The following is a 27,174-nucleotide window of genomic DNA, read 5'->3' on the forward strand; positions in this document are numbered from 1 at the left end:
TACACCTCATATAAGCTTGATATGTCCCCACATACAGTTAGCACATATAGCTGCCCATTTCGTCATAGAAATCATTTCTATACCTGAGCCAACTTACAAATGTAACTCTTCCCTAAACTCCCTGGCAAAATATTCACTTTTGTTCTAATATTGATGACATGATACATTCAGCTGTAACATATGTAGCCCAATTTCCCCCGTCACTGAAGGAACTACCAGTGCTGCCGTTACCTGTTTGGCTACCAGGAGGCCTGAGCCTCTGTTACTGGGAGCCTGGGGTGATATATCGTTCACCTCGGTGCGGTGCCTCCACCTGTGAGGGATCCCAAAGTGGTGGGATAAGCCCCTCACAGGAACAATACCAATAATAATCACACACAGGGTATATAGTATGTATTGTATTGTATGTCTTTATTTATATAGCGCCAAAAGTGTACTCAGCGCTTCACAAAGAATACAGTACAGGGAATTATAATAATACAATAAGTGCAGCAAAATCAGACAATAGGAAAGGAAATCCCTGCCCTGAAGAGCTTACAATCTAAGAAGTTTGAGGGGAAACTTACAGAGACAGTAGGTGACGGAATAAGTGCTGTAGATGGCAGTGCTTGGCCACAATGGGTTGTATAAGTGACTGTGGGACAATAGCCATGAGCGCAGGCTATTGGGATGCTTGATTTGTGGGGAGAGTTTTAAGGTTGGTCAGTGTTAAATGAAAAAGTTAACACCATTTACAGGGGAAGAGATGGCAGTGAGCCGTGGGTGAGATCAGGTGTGTATGTCTGGCTTCAGGCCTAGGGGAGATCCCGAGCAGCAGGAAGGAGTAGATAGAGGGTGTGAATAGAGGATTTGTGTGGGTGTTTTTTAGTGAGGGGTAAAGAAGTTGTTGGGAAAGAGGTGTATATGTAATGGTGCAGTGGTAGTGGGGAAGGTGGAGAGAACAGAGACATTCACCAAGGAGTGAGGAGACAGTAAACGGAAAAAGCAATAGGGAGGGCATAGTGAGGTACAGGAGGAGAGACTTCACAGTTATTGGACTATAAGAAGAGTACAAATAATCACAGCTTTTAGAAAGTAAAGTTCTCACAGTTGTAAAGTTGTTGTTCAGAGTCCAGATCTTTCTCCAATCTTCACCTCCAATTTCAACTCCAAGATTAACTCCACACACTTAAATGTTACACACAGCCATAGGGCCCACAGCCAAGGTATCCTTCCTTAAGTATTCTAAAACACAGTCACATTGACTAACAATTAAGGGAGGGGTCTGCCTAATCAACTCAGACACCAAATTGTTAATTAAATTTTAGGATCTTGCAAATTGATTGAAGGAGACATACCAATTAATAAATGTTAAAATCTGTAGCTATTGATAGTAGTAGAATCCAGCTCACACATACCAATAGTAACTGGTTTTACTGAACGCATGTTAATCAACCTGTACCCCACAGTATATAGCCCACACACACAACCCCAATTCACCAGATGAGTGTCCCCAATGTACATAGGGTGCTTGGCACCAATATCCATGATGTTCTTTCCCAATGTCAGGGCCCACCCAAAAGTGTGTGGAATAGCGCTATCCCGTGAACTGTTGGTGCACTTGTTGAGGTACCTGCCCGGGGCTCCAGCACCAGGGTACTGCTGAAGAACAAACAGAGATTCAGCTGATCCAAAGTCGTCATCGTCCACAAAGGAGTCCGCCTCAACATGGGGTGAACTCCCGTTGGAGGGTCTCACGTTTGAAAGTCTATTACTGCGACGTGGTCTGTCCCAGACAACAGGCCACAATCACTGCATGGCATCTCACCATACCCTGACTATCAGCAGCTACTGGGGAAATGTCTCTACCTATGGGCTTTCCCTGTAACAGCCACAACCTACTGTGAGTCAGGGCCTATTAGGGGCCCAAGGGGGGGTATCTGGCCTAGTCTGGGATTCCACCTGCACCCAGACACTACATTACCCCTCTGCGTCCCTTCTCCAACTGCCGTGGTCCCTCCTGAGCGTGCCAAATGTAGCAAAGCTTAGCCAGGATCCTATGAGCCCAATTGGCTCCTGCAGTCCATGTGGTAGCAGCCCTAGAGGCTGCTGGGACTTTTAGTCCCTCCTCGTGGAGCCTGATAATGTCTGCCGCATTGCCCTTGCCACTGCGCATGCACAAGGCTTCATTGCGCGTGCGCGTTTCATAAAGATGGCCACCGCCAGTAGTGCCGAACCACCCCAGAGCTCCCGATACAGCCTCAGCCTCACAGTGCTGCCTGAGTCCCCCCTTCAGTCTCCCCCCACTCCCGCACACAGCCAGAGGTAAAACGGGGTCGGGCAACACATTCCTCATTGCTCTTGCTAATAACAGAACCAATTGCATTTTAAAAAGAACATTACAGGAGTTTCCACAGGATTCAGGGATAATGAAGCAACGGCATTGATTACATTGTAGACCTAAGAAAAAACAAGTTGCAAAACGAAGTACAATTAGCAAGGAATATAAAATTTGACCACCTTCCCTCATAATTTCTCTGTTTACTTCAGCCTTACGTCAGCCTTGTACCTCTTCTATGAAAGCCTAGACTGTTTTTTTGTTGTGTTCCATGTCTAACTACTTTTCCCCTCATATCCCCTAAGACAAACCATCCTGGTATTAGGACATGATCTCTAATTCCAGCATTTCTTTTACACTGGCAAATCTTACTCTTTTATCAAAGTATTTCAGTTGATAAAAAAGGAAAGCTCTTGCTTTGATTGACAACTTAATACAAAACCAGAAATGACTACAGCTTTTTCTTGTGGTTTTAATGATCTATTTCTGTTTTCAAGATATCCATTCAGGTTAGTCCAGCTTTCATACCACCTTACATGTTTCCAATTGGAGAAGTGTCTGTCACATACACAGCAACAGATACATCTGGGAACCAGGCAAGCTGCAAATTTAACATCAAGGTCATCGGTAAGTCTTGAACACTGTATGAAACTGTGATGAGTCAGGACATATTTTGTACTTTCACCCAATGTATCTGGGCTTTTACTTTATGAAAAAACAGAATCTTTCCCAAATCGACAATAATTTGCTCACACATACATGAAGGTCACGCAATATGACAAGACTGTATGGGTACTGCAAATTACTAAAGAGCATTAACATTGTATTGTATTGTATTGTATGTCTTTATTTATATAGCGCCATTAATGTACATAGCGCTTCACAGCAGTAATACATGTGGTAATCCAATAAATAACAGATAATATAAATAACAGATCATGGGAATAAGTGCTTTAGACATTAAGGAAGAGCAGTCCCTGCTCTGAGGAGCTTACAGTCTAATTGGTAGGTAGGGAGAATGTACAGAGACAGTAGGAGGGAGTTCTGGTAAGTGCATCTGCAGGGGGCCAAGCTTTATGTGCCATGTGTTCAGAATAGCCACAGTGCTATTCATATGCTTCTTTAAGCAAGTGTGTCTTAAGGTGGGTCTTAAAGGTGGATAGAGAGGGTGCTAGTCGGGTACTGAGGGGAAGGGCATTCCAGAGGTGAGGGGCAGTCAATGAAAAAGGTTTAAGGCGGGAGAGGGCTTTAGATACAAAGGGGGTAGAAAGAAGACATCCTTGAGAAGAACGCAAGAGTCTGGATGGTGCATAACGAGAAATTAGGGCTGAGATGTAAGGAGGGGCAGAAGAGTGTAAAGCTTTAAAAGTGAGGAGAAGAATGGAGTGTGAGATGCGGGATTTGATCGGAAGCCAGGAGAGGGATTTCATGAGGGGAGATGCTGAGACAGATCTAGGAAAGAGTATAGTGATTCTGGCAGCAGCGTTAAGGATAGATTGTAGGGGATACAGGTGAGAGGCAGGAAGGCCGGACAGCAGGAGGTTACAGTAATCAAGACGGGAGAGAATGAGGGCCTGAGTCAGAGTTTTAGCAGTCGAGCAACAGAGGAAAGGGCGCATCTTCGTTATATTGCGGAGGAAAAGCGACAGGTTTTAGAAATGTTTTGAATGTGAGGGGCAAATGTGAGAGAGGAGTCGAGTGTGACCCCAAGGCAGCGTGCTTGGGCTACTGGGTGAATGATCATAGTTCCAACAGTAATGTGGAAGGAAGTAGTAGGGCCAGGTTTGGGAGGAAGTATGAGGAGCTCTGTTTTAGCCATGTTGAGTTTAAGGCGGCGGAGGGCCATCCAGGATGATATAGCAGAGAGACATTCAGAAACTTTGGTTTGTACAGCAGGTGTAAGTTCGGGTGTTGAGAAATATATTTGTGTGTCGTCAGCATAGAGGTGATAATTAAACCCAAAAGATGTTATTAGGTCACCTAGAGAGAGTGTATACAGAGAAAAGAGAAGAGGTTCCAGGACAGAGCCCTGGGGTACCCCCACAGAGAGATCAATAGAGGAGGAGGAGGTGTTAGCAGAAGAGACACTGAAAGTACGATGGGAGAGGTAGGATGAGATCCAGGATAGAGCTTTGTTCCGAATGCCAAGAGTATGGAGAATGTGAAGGAGAAGAGGGTGGTCCACGGTGTCAAATGCTGCAGAGAGGTCGAGTAATATGAGCAGAGTGTAATGACCTCTGTCTTTGGCAGCATGGAGGTCGTCAGTTATTTTAGTGAGGGCTGTTTCCGTGGAGTGAGCAGTGCGGAAGCCAGATTGTAGAGGGTCTAGGAGAGAATAGGTGTTGAGAAAATGGAGCAAGCGAGCGAATACAAGATGTTCAAGGAGTTTAGAGGCAAGCTTGCTGTTTTTGAGTAATGGTATGACTGTTGAATGTTTGAAGGAGGATGGAAAGGTTCCAGAGCAGAGGGAGGAGTTAAAAATGTGCGTGAGCGTAGGGATTATAGTAGGAGCAAGAGGTTTTAGGAGATGGGAGGGAATGGGGTCAAGAGGGCAAGTGGTAGAGAGAGAAGAGGCGATCAACAGTGACACATCCTCCTCTGAGACCGTGGAAAAGAGTCAAGGAAGGCAGAAGGAGAGTTAAAAGAGGTGTAGGATGGGAGGAAGAAACAGAGGGGATGTTCTGACGTATGGATTCCACCTTTTCCTTAAAATAGTCAGCAAAGTCCTGCGCGGGGATGGAGGAAGGAGAGGCAGCTGAGGGTGGTTTGAGTAGAGTATCAAAGACAGAGAACATGAGAGATCAAGTGAGCAATTTCGACCAGTTGCTATTTGCACTTTCACCCTTTCTTACCTTAATCGCATATACTGTACAAGTACTAATGGAAGAAATTTGTGCAGAAACTCGAATCTGCCGGGGATGACCAGTTCGTTTCAGCCATGGAATTCCCTGGATAAATTTTAAAAATCCAGATTCTGGGGGTTTTCTATCACTGAAAATCTGTCTGATGGATTTGGATTCCGAATCCACAGACACAATTAATGTGGGAAGAGGAGTATAGAAATAGGGGTGCAGCCTCTAGTTTAAGCCATTGTGTTGTAGGCAGGGTTAAGCTGCGGGAGTTTTAGGGCTGCTGCTGTAGTAATTCTAATTCTCTGCACCCAGTGTGCAAGGTTAAAGTCAACTGGCTTGCATCATTATGAATGATGGGTTAATTACTATTGCTGACAACTCATTTGTCAATCTATATTTCTAAATTCTTCAGATGTAGATCCCCCTGTCATTGACAGGTGCAGATCTCCTCCATCAATCCAAGCTACTGATAATGAGCAAAGTGCAACATGGGAGGAGCCACAGTTCTCAGACAACTCAGGTGAGATACTCCTTTACCACACAAGCCAAAAGAGTAGTGCAAGATATTGTACTCACAGACAAATTTATACATTTTCACTGTTGATGGTAATGCAGGTGTGATATGATTTGATACACTGATGTATCTACTTTGGAAGTGCAATTATTAAATCCTATGAGATATCAGTTACATCTGCAATACGGCTGATCAAAAGTATGCATTCAGTGCAGTGTGAATATTAAATGTATTGAATGTTGTTTTTTTCTTTTAACCCTGCAGTCCTTGATCTGTACTGTAGCTTGGAATGGATATTTCATGTGGTGCAATCTTAGGTTTTTACTTGTAGCTTATGTTCTGGGTCATCTCCATCTACAGAATTACATTGACACAATCTACAGTCAATCCATACTAAGTAACTTCCATCAGCTTCAAGCATATTGTAGAATTCCACCTACAGTAACGCTCTTTAAAAAAGAAAAAGAGCATTGGAAATATTAAGAAGAAATGTCTTAAAAGAAGTGGCAATACATTTAAAATACAGTATTATGTGTGGTTCTTTTTTTAAATCAGTTGCATAATATTAGATAACACTGTACTGAGTGCATTTACATTTCTCGCCCTCCTACCCCCCCACTCATTATATTTTAATGTACAGTATTAAGCTTACATTCAAAATCCTATATGTGCTGTTTTTTTAAAATACATCAGTTGTTACATACATAGTTACATAGTAGATGAGGTTGAAAAAAGACATGCGTCCATCAAGTTCAAACTATGCTAAATTTAGACAACATATACTTTATCCTATATCTATACTTACTTATTGATCCAGGGGAAGGCAACCAAAAAACCCCAGTGACATATCATCCAATAATATCTCATACGGGGGAAAAGAAATTCTTTCTTGGCTCCAAGAATTGGCAATCAGATTACTCCTTGGATCAAAATCCTTCCCATGTTTACTTATTTGGTATATCCCTGTATACATTTCCTTTCTAAAAAGATGTCCAACCTTTTTTTGAACAAATCTATTGTATCTGCCATCACAGTCTCCATGGGTAATGAATTCCACGTTTTAACTGCCCTTACTGTAAAGAACCATTTCCTTTGTTGCTGGTGAAATCTCCTTTCCTCCAACCTTAAGGGATGCCCCCTAGTCCTTGTACTGCCCTTGGGATGAATATTTTTTTTGAAAGCTCCTTGTACTGTCCCCGAATATATTTGAATATAGTTATATATACCTTCTTAGACACCTCTTTTCTAATGTAAATAAATCTAATTTAGCTAGCCTCTCCTCATAAGTTAGATTATACATTACCTTTATTAATTTGTTGGCTCTTCTCTGCACTCTCTCTAGTTCCATAATGTCTTTTCTAAGGAGTGGTGCCCAAAATTGTACTCCATATTCAAGGTCTAGTCTTACTATTGCTTTGTATAGGGGCATCATTATGTTTACTTCCCTTCCATCCATTGCTCGTTTAATGCAAGATAAAATCTTGTTTGCCTTTGCAGCTGCTGCATGACTTTGGGCAGTATTGCTAAGCTTGCTGTCTACAAGCATTGCTGCAAAGCCTGCTGTCTACAAGCATTGCTATATACTTCTCCATCAAGGATTCCCCCAATTTATCCCCATTTTATTTGTAAGTTGCCTGTTTATTCTTGCTCCCCAAATGCATAACCTTACAGTTATCTGTATTAAACCTCATCTGCCATTTACCTGCCCAAGTTTCCAGACTTCAAGTCCTTCTGGAGAGAAATTCCATCCTGCTCTGATTCTACTACCTTACACAATTTTAGTATCATCAGCAAAGATGGAGACTTTGCTCTCTATGCCAACCTCAAGGTCTTTAATAAACAAGTTAAAAAGCAGGGGTCCCAGTGCCGATCCCTGAGGTACTCCACTCATGACCTTAGCCTAACTTGAAAAAATTCCATTTATGACAACCCTCTGTTGTCTATCCTTCAACCAGTTTTCAATCCAGGAGCATATATTTTTACGGAGTCCAATTTGCTTTTTTTTTGTACACCAACCTCTTGTGGAACTGTAACAAAAGCCTTTGCAGAATCTCAGTAGACCACTGCATTACCCTGGTCTAAATTCCTACTTACCTCCTCAAAGAAACAAATTAGGTTAGTTTGGCATGATCTATCATTCATAAATCCATGCTGAATATTACTAATAATTTTGTTTTCCATTAGTTATTCCTGCATATGATCCCGTATTAAACCTTCAAGTAGTTTCCCAACTATTGAAGTCAGGCTTACAGGTCTGTATTTCCCCAGTTGTGATCTAGCCCCCTTTTTAAATATAGGCACCACATCTGCTTTATGCCAATCTTGTGGTACTGAGCCTGTGGAAATGGAGTCCTTGAATATTAAATGTAATGGTTTGGCTATTACTGAATTTAACTCCTTGAGAACTCTTGGATGTATGCCATCGGGGCCCGGTGCCTTATTTACTTTAATTTTATCAAGCCGCCTTTGAACTTCTTTCTCAATTAACCAATTGTTCATTAATATGGAGGTTGTGGCTTCCTCCTGCAGCACTACTATTGAAATTGATTCTTCCCTGGTAAACACAGAGGCAAAAAATGTGTTTAATACCTCTGCATTTTCCTTATCTCTAATAATCTGCATGCCCATCTCACACTGAATGGGTCCTATATTTTTTTTTCTCATTTTGTTGTGTAGTATTAAATAATGAGATAATGAGTTTTAATGCACTAAGCTTCCTTTGGTTGCTATAGCAACCATTTATAAAGGCACGGCACTTCCTCTTAAAATAAGCAGCCATATTGTGAACTCTGGAAAGCAGGATCTTTGCCGATCGATCACGGGAAAATGGATATAACGTCAATTTAGGTAATTACATTTCCTTAAAGCCAAGCAATTTTTACATCTATTAAAAAAAAAAACTTAAAAAATACAAAACATGCAACCTGTATTGCCACTAGTAAATAAACAAATTACAGTGCAAAGGAAAAGGTGATCATCCCAGACTGCAGCTTTAATTTATTAAATGTCTCGTGAGAGACAATGGGAGCCAATTGATACAGAACCCAAAAGCATAAAACAAAGGTTCTGAATTCTTGTAGATATTATATAAAGGTTTGTTAGATGGTGGCATCAACTGAAGCATCAGTGAAAAGTCTTCTGGGAACTGGGCTACAACACAGCAGAAAACACACAAAATCAACAGCAATCAGTGAACATTTCAACAAATTCAAGGTTGAATATATTATTACTATAACTAGTTCATTTTTTATCATGTAAACTTAAAAGGGGAACAATGTACCACCATTTTCATTTTTGTTTATTCAGTTGTTGAAGTGGCTTTAAGTAGTAGTTGTACTGCCCCAGACTTCACGAGTTTCTTGACCTGTTAAACAAAAGGTCTTTGAACCTCATTTTAAAATAATTTGTTCTATTTCCCCTTTTACACTATAAAAAAAAAGGAAGAAAATTGTAGAATGCCAAAGCACCCTGACATTTTCACCAGGTGTTGTTTAACTTTTTTTCAGGTTCCCCACTAATTGTCACTAAAACTCATTCACCTGGAGATCTTTTCCCTCATGGCGAGACCATTGTCCAGTATACTGCTACCGATCCATCTGGCAATAGCAGGACATGTGAGGTTCATATAATCATCAAAGGTACATTCATTAACTTAATTGCAAAAATATATAACATGTTAATGATTTATAGGGTCGGCTTTCTCTACTGCATCATTTTCTCATTTAGCAACTAATAGCTGAATGGTGCAAAAACTGCACATTGCTGTATCTTTGAACTTCAGTTGTGATTGCTTTATGAATGTTAATATCAGTGGTATATAAGAACACAACACAGTTTTAGAGTTTAATTTTTCTAAGAAATAGCTATGCCGATTCTTCACCCATGACCAGTATGTCCTGTGCTTCGGTTGCTTATTGTATGCAAACAAAAGGTAATAGAAGCAGGCACTCACCTCAGAGTAGGTTTAGTGCGAATATCAACGTTTTGACTCAATGTAGCCTTTCTCAAGATATTGTTTATTAAAGGCAGGTTACACATTTTAAACTAGTGTCTAATATTTATTTTATACTTGTTTTCTTAAAGCAAATTGAAGTTAGGAACATGGTAAGAAAACAAATAGAACAATTCAAGACTGAACTCAGTGGATTCAATATTTTTCCCCCCTATTTGGTTTAATACGTTTTAACATGTTCTTATTTTTTATTTACCGTTGTACTGTTCCCAAAACAAATTCTCAGGTTCACCTTGTGAGATTCCAATTACTCCACAGAATGGGGATTTTGATTGTTCCAAGGACAAAGAAGGAATTAACTGCACCTTACTTTGTAAGGAGGATTACGCTGTGGCAGAAGGATCAATCCAGAGCGTCTACTGTGCTTACAATGATGGACTTTGGAAACCCCCACATTCAACTGACTGGCCTGACTGCTCCTGTACGTTTAAATGTGAAATACTTAATTGTGATAGGGCCACTATCTACAGTATTACAGGACTAGTCAACTTGTGGCTCAAAACCAAAAAAGCAGGACCAAATTGGCCCCAAGACCTGTCATCAGGCAGAGATTGCTGATCATCCTCATCATCCTCCCCGCTTAACATGCTGCCCCTAACCTCATCCCTTCTCCCCACTTGGAAACATCCCCTACACTCATGATCACCTCCACACACACACACACGTTGCTCAACAACTGCACAAACTTGGTGGGGGTGAGGTGGGCAAACCTGTCAAAATCCGATTAACAAATGTTCTGCTAATTTTGTTCCAATATCTGCTTCGCACATGGAAATCTGAAGGCTTTTTGGGCACAGTAAAATTCAGGCAGATACATCCACAATATTCTGGTGGATCCGTTCCATACAGATTTTGGGAAATCCACCATCGAATTGTATTAAATCCATTTGCAGATTTAGAAAATTTTGTTTCACTCAGAGAGACTTAAGCATTATATGTATATATCATCACAAACCTCCGCCAAATAACATATGGAGAGACACCTGTGCTCAAAAAGATGCCCACCTTAGATACCTAGGAGACATGCTAATGGAATAGGTATTTACAGTTAATGACTCACACCCCACAACTTCTAACAGGATTTCCATAAGACAATTAACAAGGCTAAAGCACCTGTTAATGGTGTCAGGCCCACCAGAACACATAATCACTGCTATTCTGGGCAGCAGCTCTAGCAGTTATCTAAACCAGCTGCTGGGTAGCTCCACTGGGTAACATACTTTTGAGCTCTACTGCTCACACCTGTAAATAATCCGGTTTATAGCATATGTCCCAGGTATCTAAGGTGCAGTACATTTTGTGCACAAGGAATTTTTGAACTGGCAATCAGGAAGTGGAAGTGGTTTGCTTTAAAAAGAAGCCAGGGGGAAGAGGCTACGGGTGGGAGCAGTAAGAAGTAGAACTCAAAAGTATACTATGACAGTGGTGCTAACACTGCAGCAGTTGGTTTAGCTCACATACTATACTGTAGCTTCTGTCAAGAATAGTGGGTTTTGATGGGCCTAACACCAGTACCTCTTTCCTCAGAAGGGGCTTTAGGTTTGTCAATATAGGTCTTATGGAAATCTTTTGTGAAGTGTAAGTCATTTAAATATTCTTTGCATAAGACATTTGCATATCTCCCAGGTATCTGAATTGTGCTCCTTTTTGAGGACAGCTGACACTCAATATGTAATTTGGATGGAGCTTTGAGGGGATATATATATATATAGTGCTTGGAACTCTATAAATAACTCTTCCTCTCCCATATTTCATGGTTCGAAAACCGCAAACGTAATTCACATTTTTTTTAAATCCAAATCAGTCTCTGGATTTTTGCCAATAGAATAAAAAAAATAATCTGCCCTTTTGAGCCAGATCTGCGGAAATCCGCGGATGAAAGGAACTTTCAAATTAACAGGGGATTCAAATTTCTGTGATAAATGTTCCCATTTCTAGTGGGGGCCCTTGTCCTGTCTGCTCTTGATAATTTAATTGCTGTTACACAGGCAGCTAAGTGCCTTTTTTTCACACTAGAACTCACTATAAGGCTAAGGTGAATGAAATACATGACACAAGTATTATAAATGCGTTGCAAAAGGTAACTAATTATTTTGGCACTTTGGAAAATTAGTTGAATAGCCTGTATCTATACTGTTATAAGTTAGTAACAATATAGAGTTGACAATACAGGCATACCCCGCATTAACGTACGCAATGGGACCGAAGCATGTATGTAAAGCGAAAATGTACTTAAAGTGAAGCACTACCTTTTTCACACTTATCGATGCATGTACTGTACTGCAATCGTCATATACGTGCATAACTGATGTAAATAATGCATTTGTAACAGGCTCTATAGTCTCCCCGCTTGCGCACACCTTCGGTACAGGTAGGGAGCCAGTATTACTGTTCAGGAAAGTGCTGACAGGCGCATGCGTGAGCTGCCGTTTGCCTATTGAGCGAGATGTACTTACTCGCGAGTGTATTTAAAGTGAGTGTCCTTAAACCGGGGTATGCCTGTACAGTACTTCTCTCAGCAGCATCCAATTTAGCTTTTTTGGTCTGTTCTTAATGTTTACACACTGTTAAAGTATGACCACAAAAACGTAGTAAATATACTTTTCTTTCCATTTCCTTTTCAATCATGATGTGCCAAGCCTTTTCTTTTCCTTCTCTCTTTTTAATCAATCTTTGTTTTTTTAATCATGTACTTTTAATCACTTTTGGCCTAGATCCACAAAGCCCCGTTAGGTCAGGGCCCACAAGGTCATCTTATTAAAATCAATAGTGGACGTTATGTTCCCTGAGGTTAACGCAAATCCACAAAGCATTAGCATAGACTTAACGCTAGGTTAAATTAGCACTGCCTTACATTAGGTTAACATGGCATGCTATGCCTGTCTTACTTAAAGGTGGAGTTCGCTCTGTCAGGACCCTGAAATGAGAGGACGAATCTTATTTTATTTACAGTCTGTGCTATATATCCTCAAACCAACCTTGACACAACCCCTAGGCTAAAGAAAGAGTAAACATGAGATACCTAGGATATATACTAATAATAGTCAGTAAAAAAATACTTTGCATTTCCCATTAGCACCTCTCTCTCCCCCCACATTTCAAGGTCTGTAGGGAGCTAATGCCACCTTTAGGTATGACCTAAGTAATGCATAATTAAATCCCTATATCGGAGCTCTGTGGATATGCGTTATTAGAGAAAACACCTCTATTGTATATTATTAGCATTAACGTTCAATATAGCAAAGCAAGGGGCCATTATGGCTGAAACACTGTGTTGGCTTGTAGATTCCCATTAGCATTTAACGTTGCGTTAATGTAAGTTAACGCCTCGTTAAGTCAATAATGAAGCTTTGTGGATCTGGGCCTCTGAGTTCTTTTCTTCAAATAGAAGGAAGAAGAAATGTAACTTCATGTTATTGTGCTTATAATTTCAGTAAGACGGTTTGCAAATCATGGATTCAGGTCATTTGAAATGCTCTATAAGGCAACTCGATGTGACGAGAACAATCTCCTTAAAAACTTTGCAGATGCTTTTCAGAGTTCACTTGGTAAAATGGTAGGTTAGTAATTCTTCAGTTTTTAGATATTGTTGTTCAAAGCTCTGCTCTGAGGTCCAAAAGATCTGTTTCCCCTATGGAAATAAAACACCTATTTTTTTTATATAATGTTAAAGCGTTCATACTGTATATATTTTGATGAGTTACATTGGGTCATTATCAGCACTATATTAAATATGTTGTGAGATAATTTTCCAGTGATGGAGTTAAATATAGCTCCATTTAAATGTATAGGCCTAATCTCTTCTCCACCATATAGGACAGGGGTCATCATCATCGGGTGTTATTCATTAGGCTCGAATACATTAGGGCCAATCAGGGCACTATCACACAAAAGCTACCGGACAGCAAGTTAGTCAGCAATTTTTGTGACACATTCCCTTTACCATAGTTAAAAGAGGTCTCCATAATATAATGAATAATTTACATGTAATAATAATAATAACAACAACAACATGTTCTTGTACAGCACTGCTAGTTTTATGTAGCACTTTACAGAGACATTTGTGGGGCTTACAATTTGTTGTTTTTGGTGCCTGAGGCACAGGGAGGTAAAGTGACTTACCCAAGGTCACAAGGAGCTCCCCTGCTTCAAACTCTCAGTGCCAGTCAGTGTCTTTAACTCACTGAGCCACTTCTTCTCACATGTATAGAGTTGAAGTCAAAATTGTGGTTTACAGTATATAATTTGCCCCTTTTAACTTATTTTTGAAATATGTGAGTGTGACATTCTTTTGCAATATAATGTAACTAAATAAAGTGCTGTCGTCAATTCCTCTGTTTTGTGCTTTTCTGGACAAACAGGAGATAATATAGAGAATATGGGACTTATTTATTAAACTGCAAAAGTGCAAATAGGTGCACTATCGCAAACAAACTTCCATTAACATCAATGCTGTTTGATAGCGCCCCTATCAGCACTATCACAGTTTATTGAATACCCTCCAATATCGGTTACAGTATATCACAAATGTTAGGACATAGGTTTCACTAAATTTAGCAAATCATTTCAATCCAACACCCAAGTATCCCTTTTTCAGATTTTGCAATTAATAGCAGACAGAAGTAGTCAGGATGCAGGCTAAGTGGCTTCTTGTCATTGAACTAATTGATGATTATTTTAAAGTCAAATCCCAAATGTCCGGTTGGGAGGTACCTGAGGAAGTCAGACTTAGTCAGGACATACATAGTGTTGAACGATTTACCAATTAACAATGAATGAATCTCAAAAAGAGGCAGCACCATACTGTAAACTTTATTACATGTCCAGAATCACTTGTATTGAACAATTGTATTGAATTCCCATGAATAAATAAAATAGCTACATGCAATATTGTGCATATTTCAATGTTAATTGAGTTTCTTCGTTGTATTTTTGACTGTTTACAGGTTCCATCATTTTGCAGCGATGTTGATGACATTGATTGCCAACTTGAGAATCAATACCAGAGACAATGCCTTGAATACAATTATGATTATGAAAATGGATTTGCCATAGGTAATGTATAATCTTATCTAATTGCAAGATTTAAAAAAAAAATAGGAAACTCTTGTTTTAAATGTTACTGCATCGTAAAAAAACAGAATGGCCTTTATCAGTTTAAAGAATCATTTTTATTTTACAAATATAGTAAAATATCATACCTTAAAAAAACATACACAACTATATATCAAGTAATTCATAATGATACAATAAGTAAGGGTGTACCTTCCCCAAGATTCTTGAAAGTTAAGTTTTCTGGTCTTTAATTATTATATATTGAGTTATAGACTAACATAGTGTTACATAGTAGATTAGGTTGAAACACAGATATATGCTTCCATCAAGTTTAACCTTTGTTATGTTCTAATTAGGTGACACTCATCCTATATTTACAGTTAGATTGATTTAGACGAAGGAAAACAAAAAATCCCATTGAAACATTCCCAACTATATCTCATAAGGGGAAAATAGTACAGTAAGTTTTACAAATGGTAGAGATAATACACTATATTAGTGAGTGAGTTCCCTTACTACCAACACTCGTTGAATTGACATTCACCTACCTGTTACAATTAATTTAATATATGTGATTAGGTTACAGTACTGATAATGAAGTGAAATGAGCTTTTGACAAGTGAGTTTGCCAGTCCAGGTTAACTATGTACTGCTCTAGGGAGGGTATTCACTAAGGTTAGTTGTGTGTGACTGCCCCCGATCCTGTGTTTAGTGCTATTCAAGTCCATGGCAGCTATTGCCAGATCAGGATTGTGTTACCCCACAGTGAATCTTCCACTTGATGTGCCAAAATATGAAGCAGCCCTCTCAAACCTTCATTACCGTCATCTATACAGGTATCATTAAACAATTAATATCTGATCTCGCATATATTTGTATTGAATTTTAAAGTTTAAAACACCTTGCTATACTTTTAATTACCTATCATTTTTGTTCAAAGCTCAACCAAGATATAAATGCTTACTCTTTTATAATAATTCTCATTTACCTAGGGCATGTTACAATTATATTTATAGTACTTGCAGGGAAAAAAAAAACAATATGAATAACAAGGTTAAGTTCAATACATTTTAGGAGTATAAAATGGTGAGGCATTCTGTTGCATTCTCTCCAAAGTCCGACAAGTGTATTTTGGGTGATTAAAATTAAAATACACTAATTTTTAATTTATTTCTTCTGTGTTTGTCAGGACCTGGAGGATGGGGCACAGCCAGCAGACTGGATTATTCCTATGATGATGTAACAGAGGAAGAGCAAGTCATAAAGCCTATTTCTGATTCCACCCACACGGCACCATCGCGGGTCAAGAGACACAAGAGACTTAACATCCCTATGACAGATCAGAAAGTTAAATTTATTTTTAATATTACAGGTACAAAAGGTGCAATGTGTAGGGGTTATTTGAAGATCACAGCACATTCTCAACACTACTCAGGTTGGAGTGCAAAATGGTGTATTGAATCTTAAATCAGTGACCCATAGAGAGTATGCTGTGAAACCATCTTGCTCTTGGTGGAGAAGATTTCAGCTCCATTCAACTAAATCGGATTTAAATCTTTTTCAGCATGCGCGTGATGGCTACATATAATTTTGCATAGGTTCAGTGCAGTTTGCTCAGATTGTGACCCATTGCTTGCGATTTGAGAAGGTTCAGCATGAGGAGCTTGGGAGGATTGAAAGAAGACTTGCTATATTGTGATCAAATTGTGCATCTCTATGCATCATTTTTCTATAATAATCTGTGTCATATATTCAGAGAGGTTTCACACAGTAACTGTAGAGAGAAAGAGAAGAAATCCTTTTGAATAGGTGCACTCCTGATTGTAATCCTCTATTGAAGAAATCACATCCAGATATATAATGGTGCATGCTAGTAAAAGTAAAACACCAAACAATCTTAAATGTATGAGAAATTATACATATTAATTATAAAGTATCAGTGAAAGTACCAATTACAGTGATTAAAAGAGGGTATTTTAATACATCAATATAATTAAATAAAATTAAAAAAATTCTAAAATAAAAGCATTTAAATTATCGTGACCCTCACTATTTTTATGTTTATTTTATTTCATTATATTGATGTATTAAAATACCCCCTTTTAATCACTATTTCAAGTTCGACACCCTTATAAGCACGTGACCTGCATACGGGACAAGGGTTAATTCTCCACTCACAAGCGGTCCCACTTTTCATCTCCCCAATGGTCCCTCAAATGAACAATATCTCCTATACAGGACAAGGGTTAATACACAGTACGCAAGCTGCCCTACTCTTCACCTTCGCAAAAGGTCCCTCAAATGAGTTAATATGTCCCCTAAATCTGTCCCAATATTCCAACTGTCACAAACAGCACACAAGTGAGCACATGACTTAGATATGCAATCAGGGTTAATACACACGGCTACTATAGCCAACTTACCTTTTGCCTGCGCAAGGTACCTACAGTGAGTTAACAGTTATTTCAAAGCCCAAAGCATTACTTATTCAATGTTTTTTTAATATATACTGTATATAACAATACAGTTCTTAGATTACAGAAAAAAGATTACAAGAAAATACAATTACAATAAATTCAGAACAGTTTCTCAAAATAGAAAAGATCTAACATAAAAGAAAACCCTATACATCACCAAATGTCATATGTTTTCTCCCAGAGAGGTAACTTATACAGATGATAAGATATAACGTATTAATAAATACACCTCTGTTGAAATCTACACATATAATACATTGTCCAGACTTAAATATTATTTTTTCCAATGAAAAACACATAAGCCAAACCAATGTTTTAAAACGTTACCTCAGTAGATGCACACTCATAATTTCACTTCTGTAATACTTACACGCACTTGAACTAGATTAATACATTCAGGCGCTCATGGCGGATGCGACAAGATTAAACATGACCATCTTACCCCTAAACCTGAGCGACAAATGAATATCTGTCCCCCCAGTACCTGCCAGACCTCCCATATCGGGACCCGTTGCACTCATCTCCTTGTCACGAATGCAAATATCAAAATTGTATACATCAGCATCACTTTGAAGCCCCTGATTCCAGGTTTCATATCTTGGGATGTCATAGGATAGACCCGCACCCCTGGAAATGCATAAACCTCTTCCAGAAAATGCTTTGAAAAACCTTTTGTTTATGTCAGAGAACCCATCGATGGCAGAACTTATGTTCTTCTAGATTCTAATCAGATTTTAACACTAGGCATTTTCACGTTTTCTGCTCCAGAACTTACAGAATGGGCTCCACAAACAGACTTTTCCACCTTTACATAACTGTTGCAAACTCATGTAAAAATATGTATGTACAGTATGTATGTCTTTATTTATATAGCGCCATTAATGTACATAGCGCTTCACAGCATTAATACACATTACAATCATATAAATAACAAATAATACAAATAACACATAATGGGAAGAAGTGTTTTAGACATAAAAGTAACATTTAGGGAAAGGAGTCCCTGCTCAGAAGAGCTTACAATCTAATTGGTAGGTAGGAAGAACATACAGAGACAGTGGGAGGACATTCTGGTAAGTGTGTCTGCAAGTGGCCAAGGTTTATGTGTTAGGTGTAAAGTATCATTGGAGCTAATCATATGCTTCGTTAAGCAGGTGGGTTTTTAGGTGGATAGAGAGGGTGCTATTCGGATATTGAGGGGAAGAGCATTACAGAGGCGTGGGGCAGTCAGTGAGAAAGGTTCAAGGCAGGAGAGGGTTTTAGATACAAAAGGGGTAGAGAGAAGACATCCTTGAGCAGAACGCAAGAGTCAGGATGGTGTATAAAGAGAAATTATGGCTGAGATGAAAGGAGGAACAGAAGAGTGTAAAGCTTTAAAAATGAGGAGAAGAATTCAGTGTGTGATATGAGATTTGATAGGAAGCCAGGAGAGGGATTTCTGTATTGTAGACGCTGAGAGAGATTTAGGAAAGAGTAGAGTGATTCTGGCAGCAGCGTTGAAAGATATGGGTTATAATAATACCACATGCAAATACTGTACAGTGAAATACATCTTTTTTCCCAAAGAGTTAACATACTAAATTTTTCAGCAAGCGTACCTTTACCGGATAGAAGAAATGACTCAGTGGAATCAGAAAACCAGCAACGCCTCCTTAAAACGTTAGAAACCATAACAAACAGATTGAAGAGAACGCTTAGAAAAGAACCCCTGTACTCCTTCCAGTTTTCCTCAGAGATGATTGTTGCTGATAGTAACTCACTGGAAGGTAGTAAGGTCTTTCTGTTCTGCCGGCCGGGCTCTGTGTTGAAAGGGCGCATGTGTGGTAAGTAAGCTGTTTCACAGACTTTTCATAATATACTCATGTCATTTTAGAGATGTATGAAATATTCAGTCATTTTTTAATCACCAGTAATATTTAGCTTTCGTATTGAAATACAAAAGCTGTATTCCTTACATTATGTATTTAATACCAGAGACAGAACATAAAACACAGACAGAGCTCAGTGCACATCCAGTGAAACTCATACACGGTACAGTGCCTAAATATATATGTATAAATATCTATTAAATAAAATGGTTTCTTTTTGGACACCTAACAAGCTCCTATTGAACCCCCAAAATAACCACAACATATATAAGCATATGTGTCCAGTATGTTTCCTTACATTATGGCAATGAACAATGCATGTTCAAATGTAATGTCTGTAAACACAGAAGAAGCTTTGACCAACATTATTCACATTGTTTACAATTTGTGAAATGTATAGCATGCTATATATGCATTTTGACTTATAGAGATTGGCTATGCCCTTTTTGTATTACAATAACTCTCACAGTAATATCCAGAAACTCATCATATTTACCCTCCTGACTAAGGACTTTCCAATCAGTCTCTATTCTTCTCAGAAAATGGAACTGTTCCAATTTCTAATACTAAAATATCAAGGAGGGAGAAGGAGTAGGTGGTTTAGTACCTTTCATTGGACCAACAGATAGCTGATAAGTTACAAGCTTTGAAACATTATTCTGTAAATCAACAGGTACAGTATGGCACAAGTGCAGAAACAGATGGTATTAAATACAGTATGGTAGAGAAATGGTATCAAGTGGCAATGGGTGTGGAAAGGAAGTGAGATCTTTTGACAGGTTGGATGCTGGCAACTTGCAAACTAGTGTGAAAATTGACAGAGGATGCTTAAGATGCTGCTATTAATTGTTATGTAATAGTGACCTAGATAAACCGAAGACAGGAGTTCTTGAAGGGAACAAGACAGTGTATGCACACACACCCTACATAGAACAGGAAATTATTTTCTCTTTTCTAGCTTCAGCCATATATAATCCATCTTTGATGGGCTGTTCCTGTCAAGCAAATTATATCAAATAGAGATAAAGAAGGAATTCAGCGGCACTCCAGAAGTCTTGCAAAAATTCATTTTTATATTTATTGTTGGTGGTACGACATAGGTTGCACTCTATGCTATGCTAATTCATATTCCAGGGTTACATTTTCAGTGTGACTACGTTATCACCAACTGTTGGGTAACGCTGATTTGACGTCAATTAGCCACGTAGATCTCACCTGGGACGTACCATTCGTTAACATTTTTATCTTGACAAAGGTCTGAGTCGTAGACCGAAACGTCGAAGCAAAGACAGATTATATCAGCATCAATAAAGGAGAAACCATTGTGGAGGGCTTCATGAACATGACACTATTAAAACGTCATAGTAATATATCAAAACTTGGATTCTAAAGATGCTACCCTGACATGTTTTTGTGACTACAGTAGTAGAGTACTGGGGTTGGCCTGTCACCAGAACATTTGAGAGGTGAAATAATGAACTGTTGAGGCTTCCATTATTGTATTGGGATGAGTTTGTGGTTAACCTCTTGAACTGATGCTTTCTCATAAATCATCCCCATTCTCAAATTTATACTTGATATACGGACAGCTCCAATTTTCTGAAACCAAGTGGTGACCTTATTCATAAATCAGGAATAGTTGGTACAGTAGTTCCCATTAGCTCTTTCTGATTTCTAGAAAATGGTTAAGGCAGTTCTGATTTCTTACCAAACACAACTTAGAAATACTATCTTTAAGGAAAATGTATTCATATGGTAGCACTAACACCGAAGACGTGTCACCCATATTATTTGCACAGTAAGTGATCTCTTCATTCAGTTTTAAACATAGCAATTGCCTGTTTTTCTTGATATTTGCAGTGAACTGCCCTATGGGCACATATTATTCATTGGAACATTATACATGTGAAAGCTGCTGGATTGGTTCCTTTCAGGATAAGGAAGGTCAGATGGATTGCAAAAGCTGCCCTGCTGGCACGTATACAGAATACCTTCACTCAAAGCGTATTTCTGAATGCAAAGGTAAAACTCAATCTATGACTGATTTTAAAAACACCTGTGAAGGTTTCAGGTCTAAAATACTGGCCTATATATTTTACTTCTTTACTGCACAGGTCATTGTGAAATTACAGTTCAGATATGAATTTTGGAAAATAATGAATTGACATAACATTGGAATACAACATTGCCATAAATTAGAATTTTCTCATGACTGCTTAATGATTCTGCTATCATGACTGCATCATTACCAGTACTGTGAAACCTTTCATCAGTTTCATAATCATTTATAAAGCGCTATAAATTGAGCTTCATTTGTCATTTTACTGCCCATAATTGTAAACGCTCACATAACCTATGACACAAATGTTAATAACGGGTCACAAAGTTTAGTGGCTGCTTTCACGTTGATGCATTATGAATGTACTTGCCAACTGAATGTTTTGTTGAATTACAAAACTGATCCTTATTCGTATCACATATCTAATAAGAATTGACAAGGTACAACGGGCCATGTTCATTAAATGGTGCTATGCCATAAAACATAAGGGCCTATTTACTTGAAAGCGTGACATGCAGCCAATTCTATTTGTTATTTATTTGTTTTTATAACTTTTGTGATGCTCATTGTTGTGATCCACACTACTGACCAAGGGGTCTATTTATCAAAAACCCATAACTGCAAACTGGGGCAAAAAACTGCATCAAGTGTATAAATAAAAGGACTACATTTTCCTTTGCTAAATCTTGTGCGTTTCTTTGTAGTGTATTTTCTGCAGTTTTGCAGTAAAAGGCCTTCAATTGTAAAAAGACATTCACCTTTTTTTTTTTAAATAAAGTTTTTATTGGGTTTTCAAAATATTCAAGAGTGAGTGTTAGGGGAGAGGGGAGGGGTTGATTCATAAAAAAAAAAAAGCTGTGTGTGCTGTGCACGCGCATAGTAAGTGAAACTTCTTTGACTTTTGTCACAGAAATTGTATTTGTGTTGGTGATGTTTTAATTAAAAATCAAAATACAAGTTCATTGACAAAACGCAAATAAATTTGACAGAATGCGCGTGCTCGGCACACATCCCCTGTATTAGCTATTTGCACTGATTGTTCGCGTGTGACCGAGTGTGCGCGCGTGTGACCGAGAGTGCGCGCGTGTGAATGAGAGTGCGCGCGTGTGAACGAGAGTGCGCGCGTGTGAACGAGAGTGCGCGCGTGTGAACGAGAGTGCGCGCGTGTGACCGAGTGTGCGTGCGCGTGTGACCAAGTGTGCGCGCGTGTGACCAAGTGTGCGCGCGCGTGACCGAGTGTGCGCGCGTGTGACCGAGAGTGCGCGCGTGTGAATGAGAGTGCGCGCGTGTGAACGAGAGTGCGCGCGTGTGAACGAGAGTGCGCGCGTGTGACCGAGGGTGCGCGCGTGTGACCAAGTGTGCGCGCGTGTGACCAAGTGTGCGCGCGTGTGACCGAGTGTGCGCACGTGTGACCGAGTGTGCGCGCGTGTGACCGAGTGTGCGCGCGTGTGACCGAGTTTGCGCGTGTAACCGAGCGTGCGACTGTGCGTGTGACTGAGTGTGACCTTACATATCCCCTTGCACATCACCCCTCCTGCACATCACCCCTTCTGCACCTTGCATATCCCCCTGCACATCACCCCCCCTCCACATCACCCCCCCTCCACATCACCCCCCTCCACATCACCCCTCCTCCACATCACCCCTCCTCCACATCACCCCTCCTCCACATCACCCCTCCTCAACATCACCCCTCCTCCACATCACCCCTCCTCCACATCACCCCTCCTCCACATCACCCCTCCTGCACATCACCCTCCTTCACCTTATATATCCCCTTGCACATCACACATCCCCCCCTGCACATCACACATCCCCCCTGCACATCACACATCCCCCTCTGCACATCACATATCCCCCCCTGCACATCACCCCCCCCTGCACCTTACATCACCTCCCCTGCACCTTATATCCCCCCCCTGCACCACCTCACCTCACATCACCTCCCCTCACCCCTGCACATCAGATCACGGCGGCAGAGCAGAACGCCGGCCTCCTCCTGCTCTGCTCCGTGAGGCTAATCAGGCCCCGCTCCCTCAGTCAGCGGGAGGGCGTGGCTTGAGCGAAGGGACCCGGGACACGCTACTCTTCCCCTTCCTCCCCCCCTCCCCTCGGCTCAGGCTGCGGGAGGGAGCTGCTGCGGTCTGCCATAAGGTAAGCAGCTCCCTCCCCCTTCACCCACAAATGCCCTCACACTCAGGAAGCGCCGGGCTCTCTCTTCCAATCTCCGGCCTCCAGCGCTGCCCGCCCGATCCGCACACACCGCTCTGCTTCCTCCCGGTTACCCTCCATGATCCCTGGGCTCCTCTCCTCCTCCGACCCCGGTGGCGCTCAGTCAGCGGGACGCAGGAAAGCGGAGGTAGGGAGGAGAGAGGCTGCGCGGCATGGCAGCGGCCGTTAGGAGCGGCGGCTATCGCCGCCGCATATGTCACGGTGTGTGGGGGATGTGGGGCTCGGGGGGGGGGGGGTGTGGGGGGTGATTAGGAGCGATTAGGAGCAACATGTGACAGGGGCGGTGTGAGCGGAGCGGCGTCCATTACGTGACGTCACTTCCGTTTCACATTTCGCCCCACATCCATCCAGTTTTATCCCATCAGAGGTGCCACTAAAGAAGTTTCACTTCAAAAAGGGGGGAGTTAGGTGGGGGAGGAGGGGGATGAGTCAGCAACATGGTGAATCAAGAGTTTTATTGCTTTATACAGTTTTAAGGTCGAGAGGTGGGTATAAGTATCATGTGGGTGCTTCTCCAGCTGGGGTAGAGAGCCAGACTGAGGGCCTTAAATAAATACAGATAGGACTTAATAGATATTCTGTAGGTGGGCAAAGGGGAAACACCTGGGTTATCTATGAAAGGAGAGTGAGGTTAATTGGTCCTGGGGGTTATAGGCTCAAAGAATCCAGATCTATATGTGGACTACCTGCTTGAGCTATCCAGGGAAGCCAGACTTTCTATAAACTGTGGTATGTATCATTAAGGAAGCTTGTCAGTTTTCCATCATACATATAAATCACAGCTTATTTCTAATAGACGGAATTGGTGGGAGTTTGTCATGCTTCCATAGACAAGCAATGGCGCATCTTGTCGCTCCAGCCTTTTAAAGGCACAACGATAATGGGTGCAATAATGTCTTCCACATCTGTATAAATGCACAAATTTCAGTAACAAAATAAAATCTGAATCTCTAGTAAAACATGCTCTCAGCTCTGGGACCCACTGCTTGCTGGCGAATTAGAATTTAAATCTACCAGACAAGAATGCATATCTGGGGGTACAATATGGATGCCTAGGTTAACCATGGTCTTGCATGCTAATAGTTATTCTGTGACCCTACATTAGTATTTTGTTGACCTCAGAGTTAGATCTAGGCTTAAATACTTTGTTACACATCTTATCTCCAAGTATGCAAGTTACTAATTAATACATTTCCTCAATGTGTTTGGTTTCAGCTCAATGTAAACCAGGAACCTACTCATCAAATGGTCTTGAAACCTGTGAGTCATGTCCACATGGCACATACCAACCAGTGTTTGGGTCTAAATTCTGCTCCACCTGTCTGATGGGCATGTCCACAGTGAAAAGAGGATCTGTGGATATCTCAGAATGTGGAGGTTTGTTACAAAATACTAACTTTTACTGTGTTTTGTTGCTCTAAGATAATATAAATATATTATGATAATCAATGGGACATTAAGAAGCATTTTTGATTATATATTTAACTACATTATTAGTATTTTTTATATATATTATACATATTATTTATCTATAGTACAATGCACTATAATTTGATTCAGTGAATCTAGCAACAACTTAACAGAACATACATTTTAAATGTACTTGTTAATCAAATGTACACATTTTCATTAGTCATATTCATTATTTCGTCAACATTTATTGCTATTTGATATCTTCCTTTTTGTGAAAATGACAAGGACTTGCAGCACGCTTAATAGAACTAAGGCTAGGTCCCAGTACATGCTGCAGTGCGCACTATGACGTTTGCTGCAGGAACAAGAACCGCCCCTCAATGGGGCCAAGTCCACTAGCTGCCTTGGCTGCTGTGTTGCTCGACAAGATTTTTTCTGAAGACAATAAAATTGTCTTCAGAACTGGTGATTGAACTCTGGCCACGCCCCCGGCAATTCAGCCAATTAGGGCATCATGGCCACGTCGCAATCTCCTGCTGCTGTGCACAGACCAGAGATCACAGCTGCACGCACCGCCAGAATGCCAGGCGAATATGCAGCACCAATACTGGGGCCGTATGTTCAATGACTTTAGATTTTCTATAGAGAAAGGAAAAGAGAGAAAAAGACCACCGAGAGTGGGAGAGTGGGAGAGTGGGAGAGTGGGAGAGTGGGAGAGTGGGAGAGTGGGAGAGTGGGAGAGTGGGAGAGTGGGAGACAGACAGAGAGGTAGGAAGAGGTTGACAGAAAGGGAGGCAGAGGAGAGGGAGAGGGGGAGGCAGAGAGGGAGGGGGAGGAAGAGTGAGGCAGAGGGAGGCGGATGGACAGAGGGAGTCAGAGGGGGACGGAGGGGGGGCAGAGGGAGGCAGAGGGGGAGTGTAGCAGAGGGGGACATAGAGAGTGAGGCAGAGGGAGGCAGAGGGAGAGAATGAAACAAAGTACAAACCAAATAAATACTCTTGTTTTGTATTTTTAAGTTCCGTGCCCAGCTGGGGAGTTCTCCCGCTCCGGATTAGTACCATGCTACCCATGTCCCAGGGACTACTATCAGCCTCAGCCAGGAAAATCTTACTGCCTGTCATGCCCATTTTATGGAACCACTACTATGAGTGGAGTGAGATCTATAACTGACTGTTCAAGTAAGTTGCGTTTTGTAATCATTTTGATTTCTGATTACTCTTGGAAAGACTAGAAAATACATACTGTGGGCTTAAAGCCCTTCATATAGCTGATATATATATATATATATGAATAAATTATTGAAAATGACTTTTATTGACTCATTTAATACAACTTTGTTAATAAGGCTCATACTTGAATATAAAAGTAGACACACAGTCTGCACAGTTGATTTAAAAGCAGTAATCCAAATACCCCCTGTTATTCTTACAGGATGAGAACGGGGGGGGGGGGTCCTTTGTAGCTAACTGCACTATTTGCAGCTCAGGGGACATGCCAGGCTCCCACAGAGATAATTACCTGTAGAATTTACCAGTATTACCTCCTGGTTTTTAAAAGGGATTTAAATGATTGTCCAATAGGAAGCTGCGCAACCACTGGCGTTGCGGCTTCCTATTGGCCACCTAAGATGTGCAAGATTTAAAGGCCATTTTGTTTCCCCTAAAGGGAGATTTAAACCTGTAACTTCTTTGGAACTGTGAGTTCCTGGGGCTGAAAATATCGCAGATCACCACCAAAGGTACCCCAGTTTCAATTCGGTAAAAAAAAGTGAGCAGCTTGTATTTGTGGCCTTATCACAAAGCTGTTGCTAGATGTTCATAGAAACATTGTCAAATAGATTTGTATGATATATTCTCAAGGGCATAATAATGTTATCTGACAAAGAGGCTTCTTCTGTAAGCTCCATTAGCAATGTTCCGTGTGTAGCACCTTTTCCCCACCCTAAGTGGGATCATATAGCTACCAGTGTATTCTGGTATGGGTGCATACCTGAGGTAGAAGAGAAGGCCTGAGATCTTCACTGTGGTATAGGGAGACATCAGGACAGGCTATCAATGATGGTTCATCGGTCAGGACAACACCTCCAGCCCAGAAGGATCCTGGTGCATTCTGGATGTATAACTGGAGTTTATTAGGTTCAGCACATCAGTAGAGGTTCCATTTTCTTAAGGCAGTATCCCAGGCCCTGAGCACCCCTCCTCAGCATGCCTTACCCCCTAACAGGACGATGCCTCAGCCCACTCCTATCCAGGAGAGATTTACTGTTGCATCCTCATAGCAGGGAGAGCAGTACAGAACTAACTCCCAGAACCCTTGCTCTAGAGGGAAACCCGCTCCTTCCCAGGGGAGTGGCTTGTAAGCCGGCCTCCTCTCAG

General features: G+C 40.7%; 1 protein-coding gene across 3 annotated transcripts in view; it reads left to right on the forward strand.

Annotated features, from left to right (window-relative positions):
* SVEP1 (sushi, von Willebrand factor type A, EGF and pentraxin domain containing 1) overlaps positions 1–27,174 on the forward strand; it is a 306,365-nt gene that overhangs the window by 123,772 nt on the left and 155,419 nt on the right. For all 3 annotated transcript variants that reach the window (XM_075595245.1, XM_075595238.1, XM_075595229.1), the window contains exons 9-19: positions 2,815–2,944; positions 5,582–5,689; positions 9,190–9,321; positions 9,922–10,116; positions 13,130–13,251; positions 14,642–14,750; positions 15,940–16,122; positions 18,817–19,050; positions 20,956–21,117; positions 24,602–24,763; positions 25,816–25,977. In XM_075595245.1, coding sequence (XP_075451360.1) covers positions 2,815–2,944; positions 5,582–5,689; positions 9,190–9,321; positions 9,922–10,116; positions 13,130–13,251; positions 14,642–14,750; positions 15,940–16,122; positions 18,817–19,050; positions 20,956–21,117; positions 24,602–24,763; positions 25,816–25,977 — 1,699 coding nt within the window. The remainder of the gene's footprint in view (positions 1–2,814; positions 2,945–5,581; positions 5,690–9,189; positions 9,322–9,921; positions 10,117–13,129; positions 13,252–14,641; positions 14,751–15,939; positions 16,123–18,816; positions 19,051–20,955; positions 21,118–24,601; positions 24,764–25,815; positions 25,978–27,174) is intronic.

Source organism: Ascaphus truei, chromosome 1 (assembly GCF_040206685.1).
Source record: "Ascaphus truei isolate aAscTru1 chromosome 1, aAscTru1.hap1, whole genome shotgun sequence".
Lineage (NCBI taxonomy): Eukaryota > Metazoa > Chordata > Amphibia > Anura > Ascaphidae > Ascaphus > Ascaphus truei.